This window comes from Thunnus albacares, chromosome 20, assembly GCF_914725855.1.
Source record: "Thunnus albacares chromosome 20, fThuAlb1.1, whole genome shotgun sequence".
NCBI lineage: Eukaryota > Metazoa > Chordata > Actinopteri > Scombriformes > Scombridae > Thunnus > Thunnus albacares.
In genome coordinates, this window is record NC_058125.1 from 18,196,212 (window position 1) to 18,213,061 (window position 16,850).

Sequence of the window (16,850 nt, forward strand, 5' to 3'; positions counted from 1 at the left end):
GGCATTTAAACACCAATAAATAATTACTGCTTCATTAGTTTTTAATCAGTGTAAACAAACGAGACTGTGGCTGCAAAGATTGTCAGCTGCTATTGGATTTTACACTGCATTTACACTGTGGCAGTGGAACTATTTACTTTGCAAGTCATACTCAGCTTTTTTCTAGTTCCACTATTAAACTTTAAAGGTATATCACTTTGTAAGAATAGATAGCGGATGTTATTGAGGTTTGTTATCAGCTCCTTACTTTTTTCCCTTCCTCAAAACAAATGAAGCAATGAAGAAATATCAACATCTGCTTTATTGCAGTAGTTTACTGCGGGGTTAATTGAATTGGTTCTCGACAAAAGGACATTAACTGGATAGTGTGTTCCCTCGTTTGTAGTGTGTGACAGTAGTGTTTGTCTGTTTTATTGTTTATGTTTATTGTTGTAACGATGTTTATGCTGTTCTCTTGGTCAGATCACTTTTGGGAAAGAGATTTTAATCTCAATGAGACTTTTACCACTTTAAATAAAGGATCTATATATAAAAGGGCTCCACTCAGTCTCTGAGGAGGCTGATATGCTGATTTCTATTTATAACAATTATTTGTATTGTAGTGTAAATTCCATTCAAAATCAAGTTTTACTCAAGTTTGAAGAAAAACCTGTATGCATACATATATGCATGTTAAACAAAAAGTTTGGTTTTCTTATTGTAGCTATTGAGGTGAGTAGATTCAAAAATATTCAGGAAGTTGTGTGATTTGTACTTTTATACTGTACATATTATGATATTCAGTATAGTCTGAAATATTCTGGATTGGAAAGTCTGTTTAGTTTTGTTAAGTTTATTTAAGTTTATTTAAGTTTTCCAACAGAAGGCAAGACGGGCTTTTAAATGTGTGTTTCTTCTGATCTCTCCAGTATTATATATTGAAGGTTTTTGTCACTGGTTTGTGATTTTCGTTGACATTGAAATGGTTTTCTTTGAGAATGTGTGTGCAGCATTCTTGTATGAATTGTTGGCGTACTTGTATGCACGACACAAAAAACTGAATTCATTCATGATAATATTTTTCTCCAGTGAGTAAGTAACGACTTTTATGTTTTGTTTTTTTTTTCCCCAAGATGACGGTGAAGAAGACCCTGTCAGAGTTCAGGCGTACTCACCATGATAACTGGCAGGAGCATCGGCAGTGCTTTACTGACGACCAGTTGCTGGTGCTCACAGACCTGCTGGTGTCGCCCTGTTACTACGCCTAGACAGACAGCTGCCTTTCCAGGTCCTCTATAGACTGACTGATCAACACCATAGAACAATAATTACACCATCAACACTGTTGGGAACTCTATAGTCTACCAGTCCTCTGTAAAATAATGTTTGATAATGTGGCAGCGGCCTCTGAAACCTCACGTGTCAATGTTGGCCTTCAGTAAAACCCAGCAGGAAAGCAGTCCTGGGCAAAATGGTCTCAAATATTTAACTTACTTGGTGTGTTTGTTTTGTTTCACCAAGCAGTTCAACAGCCCCAAAGGTGGCCACTTTACTTTAGAGATAACCACCCTCTAGGTGTACTTTCTGTTTTAGAATAAAAGAGTTTTATCTTTTCAGGTCACTATTTCTCAAAAACACTATTTCACTAGAAGATTTTTAAATATTTTAAAGGGTGGGACTGGCCATTTTATTAAATGCAAGAAAATATATGATGAATATAAATATGCAATATTAATATGAAAAATGGCATACATAGCTCTATACTACTGTAACTCTACAGTTGTAAGGTAATGGATAACATACAATATAATAAAAATGTTATAAATTATACGACTGATATACATGTATATGACACTGCTACATATATATAAGCCTATAAAAAGTCTATAACATGATGTAATAACATTATATCATATCTCTATACAACCCACTGTGTTGTATTATACAGTAGCTCAGCACTGATAGTTGTTACCTGCAAAATAAACTCACTGCATCATTTGTGAAGAGGTGTATGTTATTTTAGAGGAAGAAGTGTGAGTGCGGTGTGCTAAATATTTGCCATGGTTGACTGATCATGTACAGTACCTGCAGTGTTTCTGTGTATATCCGTTTCACATACATACTGTAGCTTTCCACAGCAGCTTATGTTCAGCACAGAGACAGAGCTCAAACATTGAAATGTTTCTCTCTACATAACATTGTATGTTATCCTGTACAGATGCTACCACTACAGACTTCTGCCTATAAACACTGTTAACTGGTTACAACTTGATATACAGTATGTGTGTGTTCTTTTTGAAAGACATGTTGATTTTTTCTGATGCAATGCTGTTGACTTTGATAAGTTGTCTGCGCTGAGATATATGCTGGCAGGATGAGAGGAGGCATAACTGCACCAATAGGTACAAGTACTCACACAAGGAAAGTACAGTCTAGAATAAACAAGGTGTACTTGTGTGGGTGTACTGTGTGATTGCGTGTTAGCAGCGGTGTTATGATGATACCTACCATGGAATTTGGTTTTAATCAGGAAGAAGGATAGAGGGTATTCACCAAAGCAGGATTATCAGTTTAGACAAGCAGCTTTGGAAAGAATTGTGATAAAAATCTTTTTTAAGAAGTGGTAGACTGTCAAACCGACCAACAGAATTACATCCCAAGTTCACCTTGCTCATGTTTTTTAGCAATGTTAGCGGCATGGCTAAAAAACATGAGCAAGGTGAAAACAGTCACATCCAAATGAGATATTTTGAAGTTGTTTGTGAGCCAAGGTGAAACAGAGCGTTGTGTTTTTTGGCATCCTAACAACATCATCAAATCCATGTAAAGTTTTACTGTAATGTTAAAAAAAAAAAAAAAAGTAATATACTGAGATAATATTGCTCTTTCTACACGTTTTGTACTTTAATGCAATTTTTGCAGTGTAACACTAACAGGGATAAAACAGACTTTGTCAACACATTTTCTGTACCCGAAATATCCTGATTTCCTCCACACGTATCTTAAACCCTGAGATTATTTGACGTGTTTTCTTTATCAAATCACTGTTCAATCTGTTTGAGTGCGTGAGTGTTTCTGCGTACGTTGTAGTCTTTCCTTCACTAAAGTTTCTAGAGAAAACAGGTGGGAGTCTGAATCCTCGGGCAGAATTGTCCTCACAGCATCAGCCAGCTGAAACAGATATTCAGTGTTCTGTCCGCTCGGACCGGTGGAGCTGACGATCTGGTTGGCTATCTCCTCCAGAGGGGCGGGGCCGAGGTAGTTTGGGTTGTCCTGAGAACCGATGTAGAGCAGCGTCTGGCTGGGCGGGGGAGTGAGTGGTGGACGGGGGTGAAAGGTCACCGCAATGACCTGGTAACCACCTTTTTCTCGGTAGTCGAGGTAGCTCTTCACTTCCTGCTCCCGGCCCGTCGGCAGCTTGTAAGCAACGCCCCAAACACACCCCTGAATGTCAGCAAAAGAGGAAAAACAGGTAGATTGACATTTGTAGGAAAGAACGCAGAGTGATGAACTCTACGCAGAAAGCTGGAATTCCTTTAATCTAGAACTGCAACGGTTAGTCAATTAGTTGATTAGTTGTCAACTATTAAACTAATTGCCAACTATTTCGATAATCGATTAATCATTTGGAGTCATTTTTTAAGAAAAAAATGTCCAAATTCTCTGATTCCAGCTTCTCAAACGTGAATATTTTCTGGTTTCTTTTGTATTCTCAAGTAAACTGAATATCTTTGGGTTGTGGACTGTTGGTCGGGACAAAACTCAACGTTTGACAACATCATCTTGGTCTTTGGGACGTTGTGATTGACGTTTCACCATTTTCTGATATTTTATGGATCAAACAACTAATCAAATACAGGAGAAAATAATCAACAGATTAATCGATGATGAAATAAATCTTTATTTGCAGCCCTACTTTAACCTACTGGTAATATTGGTAATAGTGTACGCCATAAACTATTAGTATATAAATGTAAAGCTGTTTAAAACTATATTATATATATTCCCATAAATTGGGAAAAATGTTATTCAGTATTTCTCAGAGCCCAAAGTGACATCTTCCAGTTGATCATTTTGTCTGAAAAACAGTCCAAAACCCAACATTATGATGATATAAAAGAGAGAAAAGCAGCAAATCCTCACATTTGAGAGGCTGTAAATGTTTTTCGCTTGATCAATGACATGCATGAATAATCAACAGTCAATTTATTGTCACCCAATTTTCTGTTGACTATTCGTTTCAGCTGTAAAGTAAAATCGGTGTACTGTGTTCATAGCACTGAAGAAGAACAAGAAGTTGGTTAATCCTTTAGTTAAAAAAATGAATGTGCTTTAATTTTGATAACTGATTATCTGATTAAATCAATTTTATGGAAAAATTTTCTAGTTCCAGCTTGAGGATTTGCTGCATTTCTCTGTTTCATATCATTGTAAAGTGAATATCTTTGGGTTTGGGACAAAACACTGAAGAAAACATCACTTTAGACTTTTGGCAACTGTGATAAGCATTTTTCACTTTTTTCTGACATTTTATAGACCAACCAATTAATTGATTAATCAGGAAAATAATACAAAGAATGACTGAAGTTGCAACCCTGCTACTGTTTGTATTGACACTCGTTGTGATCATAACCTTTGACTACAAAAGAAAGACATTTACATTCAAAGTTGTACTCATCAGTCACCTCTAAATGCATATTTTGTACATTCTTATCATGTTCGACAGCCTTACATCACAAGACGCACTCCCCATCTCTTTATATCTTCCCCATCAACTGCAACAAAACTGTCTCTCATCCAAGGTCACAATACAATGCATCGTCCTTTCCTTTGTTTCAACTGTGTTGCTCAGCGTGCGCCAGTAAAGTAACCCTATGACAATCCAAATCAGAGCTGAATCTCTTCAGCACAGGCAGCGTTTATGCTTTAGTAAAGAATCATTTATCTCCAGACACTTTGAAAAAGCATATAAGTAAATATAACTTAGTGACGCTGTTGGTTTGCTGGCCTCCACGCTGCAAGTTTGCTCTTAATTACACCCAATTGTACAGCAATAAATAACAAAGTAGGTGAATAATGACCTTAACGTGATTATAATCTGTTAATAGTGTTTAAATTAAGTGTAATGTTTGCTTTTCCACTAGCAATAAAAACACCACACTGATTGCAACTGTCAAATTACATAATATTATAATGATTTATGTCATTTTAGCAGGTGAGGAAAGATATATATTCAAGGAAAAGGGTGGATAAAGTGTGTAGACCTTATTTATAACACACCTTGATGTTTGTTAGAAATGTTCCTTTGGTTCTTTTTGCATATAGGATGGACGTATATTGGACATATACAGTATGTGACATTTTACAGAGTAGAGCTTATTACCTTGCGATGCAGCTGGATTTGCAAAATCACAGGATCACACAAGAATCTATCTTGTAAGGCTTCAAGTTATGAGCTTGTGTCTGAACTAAGATTGGATCGGACCAATAAGCGTCCTATGAGGAACTACTGGCAGCTACATGCGCAGTTTAGGTGTGACGACAGAGAGAAGTTAGCTTGTGATAGACGATGATAATGAATCACTTGCCAAGTATTTTTTGAAAGTGTCTGCCCTTTTCCAAACGGTTTCCAAGGACGACTTCTCAGATGGTTCTGTGTGAGAAATCATCTGGCGCGTCAGGTTAACTTTCAGTAAAACTCCAGCCATTCTGCTGATACAATTAGTCGATTCAGATTAACAGAAAATGAATCATCAACAATTTGGATTAACAATTAACCATTTTGGTCATTTGTCAAGCAAACACATCAAACATTTGCTGGTTCTAGTTTCTCTAGTGGGAGGATTTGTTGCTTTTCTCTGCGTTATATCATTATAAACTGAATATTTTTGGGTTTCGGAAAGCTTCGTCTTACCTCAGGGTCCTCCACCAGTGTCACAACCCGGCCAGGCTGTAACATACAAGCATAACAAGAAATTTGAAACAGGCTCAAACACATAAATACATGCGGGTTATGTAGAAGTGTCATAATTAAAATTGTAGAGGGATACTACGCAAATAAAATCAAAACAGACTATGGTTTTTTAGGAAATGTTATGGGAATATTATAAGCTACATACTATAAATCACAATAATATTCTAAAACATTAAAGTTATAGCTGGAGAGTAACACCACAATGAGCTGCTGTTTGAGCTCTTTTTAACAGATGAATAATGACTTGTAGGCCTAAGTGACAACTTTCTACAACTTCCCTTTCCTCAACTTTTGTACTCAACTCTACAGGAGACAATCGAGTAGGAAAAATGAATTAAACCTACTGTATCCGTCTTTTTTTGGGGTGGAAATGTGATGTGTCTTCACAGCAAGTTACTCTCCCTGCTGCAATTAACTAGAATTCAAAAATGTCCCAAGAACTTTTTGTTTATTTATACTGTTATCTTGCACATTCAGAGCACTTCTTTCATCATGCTTGCCCCGTTAAGAAGCTCCACTGAATCCACTGTATGGCACCAGTGAATCACTATAATGTATTTTTGTTTAAAGGCCGCTATACTGTTGGTCCCAAAGCCAATAACGTATACTTACTTTACCCGGTACTCCCCGGTGGTCGGTACTGCCCTGCCAAAACCGACGGCTGAAGCCTTTAATGTAACCAATTCTTTTCTCCTCATAAGGAAAATCCACTTTCCATATCAGGGACCCGTAACCGAAAACCCACATGACGAGCTAACCGGTGCGCGCTAACGTTTCCGTGACGGTTTAAACAAGGACGGTTACAGTTGGACTGACTGGCACCTTTTTCTGTCTGACAACCAGGTAACAACGATAGTTATAGTATTATAATGACAGACATGTTCACCTGTGACAGTGTACTGGTGCTGAATGATGGTATCACACGGTCATAACTGCTCCCTCTGTGGTAGGACAAGGTTGTCAAGTCATCTCTCCGGCTGACGTAAGCACGCACAATGCCGTTCAACGACTTGTCAAATATTTTGTCCTAGGAAGGCGAAGTCATGTCCCGCCCTACTCTGCCTCTGATTGGCTAATACTCGTTGCCTTCCTTGGTTGGGTTTAGTCATGAGGAGTGAGATTGGTTAGATTTGAGGTAAGAATATCAGGATAGGCCAATCAGAGGCTTAGTAGGACGGGACATGACATCGAGTTCCTAGGAGAAAAAAAAAATAGCAAACCGTAAATGCCCGCCATTTAGCATATTTTAATAATATAAACTATGTAGTGGTAATTCAGTAATTAATAATGTATATGTCTAATGTATGTTCTCCATAGCATTTTATATTAATAGAAACATGCTTTTAAAAAAAAAAAAAAAAAAAATTGAACATCATGAACATACAGATATTCAGCATTTAAATGTGCATTCTTGTGCAATTCAAAATATCATGTTGCAAAACATAATTATATATCAAGGAAATAAAATATAAGAAATGTGTGAAATAGATGAAAAATAAATGGAGTAATATTTAACACTTATTATATCCCTACAACATAATCAAGTAATATCCAAAAACAGTAAATAAACAATAATAATAATGAAAGACAACATGAAGTTAATCAAGGGGACACAGAAAATAATTCTTCATAATACATCAATACCAAGTACTTTCCTTGTTTGTCATAAGTCTTAAAGTATATATGTATATATTAAATTCAACCAGAAAAACATATATGACATAGAGAATCTTGCCTTATGTATGTGGAATTTACCAATTACAAGTATAAGATTCATTGTGTAACACAGGAATGCCTGGTTTTATCTATTACCACTCCGGTAATAGATTTTTTCTTTATTAAGCAAGTGGCCATGACTTTTCTATAAGCATAGTGCTGTATAAAGATTTTTACTGTTTACTGTACTATACTTGATGTTTATGTCAGTGAACTGGAATGTTTTTATCTAACAAATATTTACCTATTTAAGTTTCTATTAAAAGCACAGTTGTTTTCCACAAACTACTGTATGTACTTTATAGTAACTGACAGAAAAAAGAATAATATCACGTTAATTAAAAAATTTTAAAAAGTCATAATACATTAATGAATAATATATTTGTTTATGTGGCTTTGTCCTCTTGTGGAAAAAATAGACTGATTTTAGTGTCAGACAGAATGTTATTCTCTTTTTCTTCTCCTTGACCTATTAATTAATACATCATAAGCCCCTAAAACTTCTTATGGGATAACTTTGATATAATTTATTTTTCATTTTATGTGTACTTGTGTTTTTTTGCAATTATTTTCTATTTAGGAAAATACATGTGCTCAAAACACAAACTGGGACAGATCATTTAAGGAATATGGGCTTGCATCCTGACACCAGAGGGTGCTGAGTTTCTATTTCCCACAGTGTATCCTCATTGTGTATTTTCTCAAATAACATGCTCCTCATGTATGCTGTGTGAGCAGTGATTCAGAACCAAATAAAGTGGACAGCAACAGTCTGGCCTGTAACGTCAGCTCCATGAACAGCAGCCACGCTCATTCTACTGCCTCTGAGAGCAGCTAGTCAGCGAAGTATTTATGTAACATACCAGCCTCGAGTTTGGAGAGGCAGATCTGTAGTTGAAATCCACAGAGCCAGGCCGGAAAATGTTGCAGAGGAAACATCTGCCATAAAGGTGCACTCCTTGAAGGCACCTTAACCTCGTGTGCTGCAGTGAAGGTGCTCTCTGGCTGACAGCAGGCAGAGTGTAAATGTGTGCATGCAGTAAATGAAAAAAAAATACTACTCACTGCTCACGAAATCTGTGGTTTCCACCTCATATGTGTTGCCTGAGCTACAATCATTACACTTCCTGTTATTTAAAGCAGGTTGTTCTGTAAATGCAGACTGTTCAAATACATGTTCCCTATTGTGAAAAAAATGAACTATTTATATTAACTATAAATCTCTACAGAGTTACACAGCAGTGTACTTACTGATGTTGGCAACTAAATCCTGCTTCAAATATCTTAAACATAATGTTCACATAATTGTTAAACTAATTCCTATGTGGATCAACACCACAAACAGCTTAAAAACTGTCCCCTGAGCATATCTTTTATGCAGTATTCATCTCTGAGGAACACATTTTTGGGAAATATTGTCTTTTTCTGCTATTTCTGGCATTTATTTTATGATAATGACAAACAATTGCTGTGCAGCATATTTGTTTTCTAAGAAAAATGTTGTTTTTTATGATAACAAATGTTTTATTTGCTCTGTTGAAAAAACATGCAGTATGTGCCTTCACTTGGTGAATTTGGCAAATTCGTTATCTCTTGTTTGGAAGATGGTAAACAAAGATGTTGCAGTAAAAATGAAGATAACTCAAGTGGAATGAATACTTCTGTAGCATTAAGAGAAATAGACTTCTTTGTAACACAAGTCTGTAGCTTTCAATTTTAATACAGACCATAAGTAATTATATGACTTCACAAATCCACATTAAATCTAGTGTAATCCACCTTTCCTCATTCCTGATGTAATCAAAAGAGTCACTGTATCAACATGATAATCATACCAAATCAAATAAGTCATCATTTTAAAAAAAAAATTAATCAGTGCTGTATATAGGTGGCTTTCCCTTTATGTCTTCCTCCAACAGCCAACTTGTACAGCACTCTCTTTTTTTTTACCATTCCCCATACATGTTACATTAATTTATATTCTCCCAGGGCTTCTTCCTCTCTGACGGGTACATCCTCTCAGTCTATTTTCCCTGTGCTCCTCCTCCTCTTTGTGTTCCTTCTCCAACTCCAGAGCTGTTCCCAAACCTTGCTCTCCTCCTGTGCAGAGTCTTGTTTATTCATTAGGGAGGCGACCAAGATTCAACCATCTTCTTCTTTGTTTTTCTCATTTGCACTTGCCCCCTTTCATTTAGGTAAGTCCGCATTTTACTCAACAACATTTGACAATTTTTGATGCTCCCCACTGTCTATTTAAATCTTTCTTTCTGATGTCTTTCCCCACTCTAGGTGGGTTCTCTTGTTGAGAACAAAAATCCAAGAGAATATGTCTGTATCTCTCAGTCTTTTGTATTTTAGACCGTATTCTCTTTTATGCACTTACATTGTGCATCGCTGAATGGAGCTTTCAACATCTAGAACATCTTCTTAGTTTGTTTGTTCCACTCAAGGCTACCTGGCAGCATGGACAGATTATCATGACCATGGGCCCTGGACACAAACTCGCCACAGACCCCTACCTGCACACGGAAATAGTACATCCAGGTCATCACCGGCACAGCTGCTAACAGTAACACCATCACCTTCGACCTGTTTTTTGGTGAATAATGTTGAAATAGAAGGTATTTGTTGTAGAAAAGTGGCATCTTTAGCTTCTTTTTCTTTATTGACTTTACGCTTTTGCGACCCTCTAAGCGCACGTTTCTGATTTATTTGGCTAATTTACAAAACAGTCAAACAATGTCATAATCATCCTACATTTTCAAAATCACATTTACTCTAATATTTAAAAAAAAAACAAAAATACTTTACACATAGATAATAATAGATAACAATAAATCTTAAGGCTAAGGGCCCATATTGGCTCCAGGGCCCTGGGCACGTGGCCACTTTGCCCATGTGGTAATCTGTCTATGCCTGGCAGGTTGAAGGCTATATTAGAGGTTCTGTTCAATACCAGCCAGCCTACTAAATTTATTCCTTGTTATTGCTCATAATGAGAAAATGTGCCACTGGTGATTTCTTTCAGCTGGTGCTTTTAAGGCTATATGGTCTTTGTGTACTTAACCTGCTCTTCCACTTCTGGTTCAGCTTTAAAGAGATTCGTTCACTTAGAAAACTACTTTTTATTTTTCCACCATCCACCTGCAGGTTCTGCTGACTAATCTCCAATATTTAGTTGTTTTACTGCAACGTTTTACGGAGAGCCACGTCATTCAATTCCCCACCCAAACTTTACATTGCCTATCCAGTTACCAGACACCACCTATCCAGTCATCCTGCTCTGCCACCCAGTGGACATTGTACGCGACCCAGTCCACAGCGCAGAGCGACCCAAGACCCAATTTGACATTGTGCACTACCCAGCTGGTTAGTGCTGATTGGATAGAAATTCAACCACCTCTCTTAAAATGTAAGTAGATTACTTTGAAACTTTGGAAATAAGCTAAAATCTAGTCTGTTGGTCAGTTGTACCATCATGGCTAATACGAGAACCTAAACTTGATCTATGCATACTGAATAATAACAAAAGTTATCAGGAGACATAGTCAAGGAAGTTAAATCTCATCTGCAACAAGAATGGAGTTCATATTTACAGATTAATGATGGATCAAAGGATCCAGAGAGTATGAGAGTGGCATTTGGAGTAACTATTCCTGAGTTAAGAATTAAAAACGGACATAGAATTTCAGATCATATTTCAGTATTCACAGCAGAGATGCTGGGAATATTCTGGGCACTTTGTTGGGTAGAGGACAAAAAACCAGAAAACTCAGTCATAGCAGCTTTAACTACAATAAGAGAAAGCAAATCTAAGTTCAGACCTGATATCTTGACAGAGATTTATCAAACGGTATACAGAATTCACAAGGCAGGGTGTGAGGTGGGATTTTGTTTGGATACCAGTACACATGGGTGTGGAGGGAAATGAGGAAGCAGATTACTTTGCAAAGAATGCTGCTCATGAGGATAGAGTAGAAATTGCCCAACAATATGGACTCTCAGAATACACTTCAGTCATAAACAAGTCAGTGAAAGAATTATGGCAGAATATATGGGTAAAAGAAAAGAAGGGGAGATCTTACTTTACAATACAGAAAACAGTGGAAAAAGCAGAACGTAATTTTGCCCGCAAAAGGAAAGATTCAGTTGTCATAACCAGGTTTAGGCTTGGGCATCGTGGGCTTAGGAGTGGGTTGGCTCTGATTGGGAAACATCCGGATGGCAAATGTGAGTGTGGAGAGACAGTAAGACACATCCTCATCCAGTGCAAGAATTACTCACTTCAAAGGAAGAAGCTGTTCAAAGACCTGGGAGCAGCTGGAGAAACTGTTTTTACCTTACTCAACCTGGATAACTAGACTAAAATGAAGAAGCTGATGGAATATTTGTCAAGTATTGGACTATATATCAAAATATAAATAACTGTCAAAAGGAATATCAATAACAAACAGTAGTTCAAGTTCAATTTTATTATTTGTCCAAAATGGGAAAGCATAAAAACACACAGTTAAACGTAAAAATATACAATATGCCACAGAAACATACAGTTTACATAGACAAGTAAATATCCACCATAACCCCCCAAGACATTGGCAAATCATCGCTACAAATATAATGTACAGCCCTTATGCCTTTATGAGGGAGTGTTGTTAATGAAGGTGATTTCTGCTCATCCGAAGCATAATTTGAGATCCACCAAGTAACTGTCTTCAATTATTTATTATATCAGGCCTGGTTCACTTATTGTCACAGCATACAGAATACAGCAAGGAATGATAGACAGAGGAAAACAGGTTGTAATCCCTTATATGGTCCACCCACAACATCTGGAATACTGAAAGTTCTTGCCATACATCCATTTGGCATAGAGTCAAAGGCACATATGTTTTCCATAAGGTCCTTCACACAATTCTATACATTATAGCTTTAAGTCAACAGAAACTAACGTTCCTGAGGAGTGTTGTTTTCTCTTCTAAGACGCTCAGAAACCATGTGACCCTAGGCCTCTTTCTTAACCTTCAATATATATGGTTAGGTTAGATGATAGTTAAAGGTACGCTGAATAAACATTGACTTTGCATAATCATAAACACATTATATCAGCCCCTCAATATTAATAATTGTCAAAGTCTCTGTATCATTATCATCATCATCAACATCATCACCATCACTGAGGTAGTGGACTAATCATGCATGCACAAGCATGAAGCAGTACGCCATAGGAAGTAGGTAGCTATAGCATTACAGAGAACAGACGAGAGAGAAGGTGGCGTCTGGTTACTGGAAAGGTGGCGTGCAGTTTGGGTGGGGTTTTGAATGAAATGGCATCTTCGTAGATCTCCTACATATTGACTCACTCTAGCATCAGTGGTCGGACACAAAAAAGCTCTTGATCCTCTGACCTCCATCTCAGCAGCCATAGTGAGGAATTTTCCAGCTGAGCCATAAAAGACCGCTATATGTAGAGAGCTGAGTTGAGTGGGCCATTTTGGGCAACGAGGTCTCAGACTGTTTGATCCTGAACTGCTCAGATGACTCCTGAGATTTCTCTTACAGGCTCAAATACAGGCTCGGTGAATGCAGCCACATCTATCAGTGCTGTTTTACTTGCATGAGAATGTGAATCTATTCTGGGTTTAACAACTAATAATGGTGATGTGAAGGACTGTAAGATAAGGGAGTCATTATTAGCAAGTCAGTGTTATCTATTTTGACTCCATTTCTACCCCGAGACTGCAAAAATCTAGTTAATTTGTAAAAAATGTTGGACCAGCACAGGCATTGACTAATTAGAATAACACAATGAGTACCACATTCACACTGGCATGACTGATATTGTTCCTCTGTCTTCAAACATTGTGGATGTAATAATAGAAATGATGATAAAATAGAAAGTTTTGCAGATGATAAATGTTATCAGCAACCAAAGCAAAACATTCAAACATCCCCATAATGATACGCTTCTGTTAATACATTCAGAATTTGATTTTAACTCTGAACCTTGAGAAGGGTCTTTTGACTGAGATGCTGACAATAAAATGAAAGAAGCAGATGCGATATGGAGTCCTTTATGTTTAGTTTTCTGCACCACTAAGAAGAGAGTAATATCTCCAGTAATATCAGCTTAATCAGTAATATTCATTTTCTTAAAAATTAGGCTTTTATACACCTAAATTAGATTACTGCTGATCTTAATCTGTTTTACAAAAATGAACCACAGGCCACTTTTCCTCATTGGGTCTAAACTGTGATCACTGAGACCTTTGGAAATTTTTGTTAAGTGTCCAATCATCCAACTTTTGTTTTCATTCTTCCTGTTTTCATTCTTCCACCACTTCTATGTGGTGAGTAACTACAAAGATGGATATTCCTCACTTGGAACTGACATTGCTGAAGGGATAAATAAGGCTTAAGTCCAGTCACGGCAATGGAAACTAATACTTAAAGCTTCCCTAAGCTTAACCAAAGTCTATAACTTTATCAGCATGTTTGAGTGAGAACCATGAAGTGTTATAGGAGACTGATCAGAAAGGACTCCTTTTGGTTGTTGTGCATGGTCCTTGTCTGGCAGCAGGATTGTCCTGTTTAAAATGATCTATGTGGGGAACAGATGGCACAATGTAGCAGAATCCACAACACAATTTGCAGTGACCCATGGGCTTAAAAATGTAAGGCTACTTCATGAAAAGATAAATAAATTAACTGCAGACAAGTGGCAGAAGTTACGATACAGATCTGGGTTGGCACAACTGTGCAATTAACTTTTTTTTTGTCTTTTGTCTTTTTGTCCCATTAAAAGTATGAGTTACTCTGAAGTTATGTTTAAAATGTAGTACAAAGTCAAGAAGCACAACTAGCTAGCAGAGCTTTGTAAACAGAACCGTGTTCCTGTGCATGCTCAGTGGCATCTGCCATACAAGAAACTACTCTCCGGAGACTGAAAATGTGATCGCTATTATTAGTATTTGGAGCCATTTCTAAACAAACTACTGTGCCCAGTGCACTTACCCAGTGCAACAGTTTGGCTCATTCACATGTTTCTCATCAGTTTTTGGACAACAGCTGATGAACACTGCACAGAGGAATACAATATATCTGGCTTTGGATGCACACACAACACTAGAGATGAATTCATTGTTGGTTTGTCTCTGCACATGAGATTTGTTGACAATAAGAAAAATATAGAAAATCACTTGCTATGTCCTTTAACGGATCACCAAAGTTATTACAATTCATCCTAAAGGGGAACATGAACATCTGTACCAAATTTCATGGCATGTCATTCAATAGTTGTAGAGACATTTCACTAAAAACAAAAGTGTCAACCTCATGGTGGCGCAAGAGGAAAAGTCAGGGGATTCCCAAAGTCATCAGAATTCATCCCCTGGGGACCATGAATGTCATTACAAATTTTTTATGGGATATTTTAGTCTGAACCAAAGAAGTGGCGGACTGAAATTGCCCTCCCTAGAGCCATGCTGCCAGAGTGGCTAAAAATTGAGCATGGAGCCGGCTGCATCACTGTTAACTATTCAGGCAGAACTTTGGGAAGAAAAATAAAGTCTTACCACTGTGCTGTCACAGCTTTTGGCTTGGAAAGAGGGCAGGCTTGGGTCTTGAGGTTTAAGAGCAGAGATGAGTGAATGCCAAAGCTGGAGCAGAGTTGGCATGGAGTTAAAATGGACTCAGGGCCAAAGTGGAGTCATAGCCATATCAGAGCAGAGTCAGTGTTGGTGCCAATCTGGCCGAAGAGTCACCGAGGAGATGGAGCTGAGATTGAGCCAGTGCCAGAGACATTTTTGAGCATAGCTTGAGCTGATGCCCATTCTGGAGATGAGTAGGAGTTGATGTTAGAGAGGGAGTCTCGCTTTTACTGAGGAAGCAGGAGCTGATGACGAAGAAGACGATGAGTGGAGTCTGAGTTGCGTCAGAGTGGAACCAACCAGATAATTGCTGGAGAAGAGCCAGCATAAAGCTGCTGGAGTCTGTACTGAAGTCAGAGAGGAAACTGGAGTGGGGGAGGAGAACTAAGATGAAGAGTTGTAAGACACTGGGGATTCACGAAGACTTTCTTTCATTTTCCATTTTATTCCTTTTCTGATCTTAACAATGTGTTGAATTTAAAAGCGGAGAACAGTGTGAAGCTGACGAAGAAAAATTGTGCTGTCAATGAATATGTTGAGCTTGGCAGGTGAGGAGGAGTGACTTGATATGATGAAAAGGAATCTGTCATTCTGGCTGGAGACAGAACATTTTGCTCTGGACAGTTGACAGACTAGCTGGTGGTAGCCGCAGAAAAGAACAATTTTTTTTTTTTTTTTTTTGCTATAAATATTGTTGTCTCCAGTTCTTATGCTGACCTTTTAACAGAGGGACTACTTTAGAGCTCGAAATCAAATCAGTCATTAATCTAATTTACTCACAGATCATAATGTCATCAAGATAATTTATACCGTCTCCTCTGAATCAAGTAATTCATTAGAGCAAATTTTGCAGATGGCCCATAGAGGCATCTTGAATGGCGATTTTGTCCTTTTGTCTCCCTACATCAAATTATAAACTCCTGTTTCTCCCCCAATATTAGATTAAAATATTTTTTCTGTCTTCTCTCTAATTCATTCAAAGAGCATTCATTGCTATGCTCTCTCTTTGTTGATGTGTCCACTTTATCCACTAAAGAAGTTACCAGAATTTCTGCAATGTATTCCTTGAAAGTTCTTTCCCACCTCCAGAAGAAGGTCCATGTTTTGCCTCTCCTTGTGTGTCTATTCTTTCATTCACAGTAAGTAAGTTAATATGATTAAGCTAAATCATCTGTTATATTCTTTTTTTGCCCTATAGATCCACATCTCATGCTAACTTCTTTTCTTCCCTTCCTCTCATTTTCATCCTGAGATCCTACTTTTAGTCTGCTTTACTGATAAGGTGACCTGTTCTTCCTTCTATACCTCAGTCTTGTGAAGAGCCTCAGTGAAAAAAAATTGCATTTTTGTGTTTAATCTGCAGGATTGATTTGCAGTATACAGTACTCAAGGGCTCCATATGTTCGGGATATACAGTATAAAAGTATTGCACCCGAATGATGGTCAGTTGCATGACCTTCATATGCAGTTGCTTTGATTTTACAGATGCAAGCCTTTACTTCAATCATTTGTAGTTCCCAGCTGTGGGATAGAAA

The 16,850-nt window shown here is 37.5% G+C and overlaps 2 protein-coding genes across 4 annotated transcripts in view; one reads left to right on the forward strand and one right to left on the reverse strand.

Annotated features, from left to right (window-relative positions):
* LOC122971425 (proteasome activator complex subunit 4B-like) overlaps window positions 1-1,983 on the forward strand; it is a 45,934-nt gene extending 43,951 nt beyond the window's left edge. For both annotated transcript variants that reach the window (XM_044338065.1, XM_044338066.1), the window contains exon 48: window positions 1,113-1,983. In XM_044338065.1, coding sequence (XP_044194000.1) covers window positions 1,113-1,247 — 135 coding nt within the window. In that variant the 3' untranslated portion in view covers window positions 1,248-1,983. The remainder of the gene's footprint in view (window positions 1-1,112) is intronic.
* An 875-nt stretch (window positions 1,984-2,858) lies between these two features.
* chac2 (ChaC, cation transport regulator homolog 2 (E. coli)) lies at window positions 2,859-6,940 on the reverse strand. 2 transcript variants are annotated; one of them, XM_044338072.1, is made up of 3 exons: window positions 6,566-6,940; window positions 5,894-5,929; window positions 2,859-3,423 (listed from the first exon to the last, which is right to left on the reverse strand). In XM_044338072.1, the coding sequence occupies exons 1-3, from the start codon at window positions 6,698-6,700 to the stop codon at window positions 3,028-3,030; spliced, it is 567 nt and encodes a 188-aa protein (XP_044194007.1). In that variant the 5' UTR covers window positions 6,701-6,940; the 3' UTR covers window positions 2,859-3,027. The 2 variants fall into 2 exon arrangements, with proteins under 2 accessions (XP_044194007.1, XP_044194008.1); XM_044338073.1 differs by lacking the exon at window positions 6,566-6,940 and adding an exon at window positions 5,568-5,691.
* Between the last annotated feature and the right edge of the window lie 9,910 nt (window positions 6,941-16,850).

Coding starts and splice junctions, on each gene's coding strand:
- chac2 (XM_044338072.1), bottom strand. CDS start 6,700: ATGTGGGTTTTCGGTTACGGGTCCCTGATATGGAAAGTGGATTTTCCT. Junction 5,930..6,565: donor ACCGGGGAGTACCGGGTAAA/GTAAGTATACGT, acceptor TGTATGTTACAG/CCTGGCCGGGTTGTGACACT. Junction 3,424..5,893: donor CACTGGTGGAGGACCCTGAG/GTAAGACGAAGC, acceptor GCTGACATTCAG/GGGTGTGTTTGGGGCGTTGC.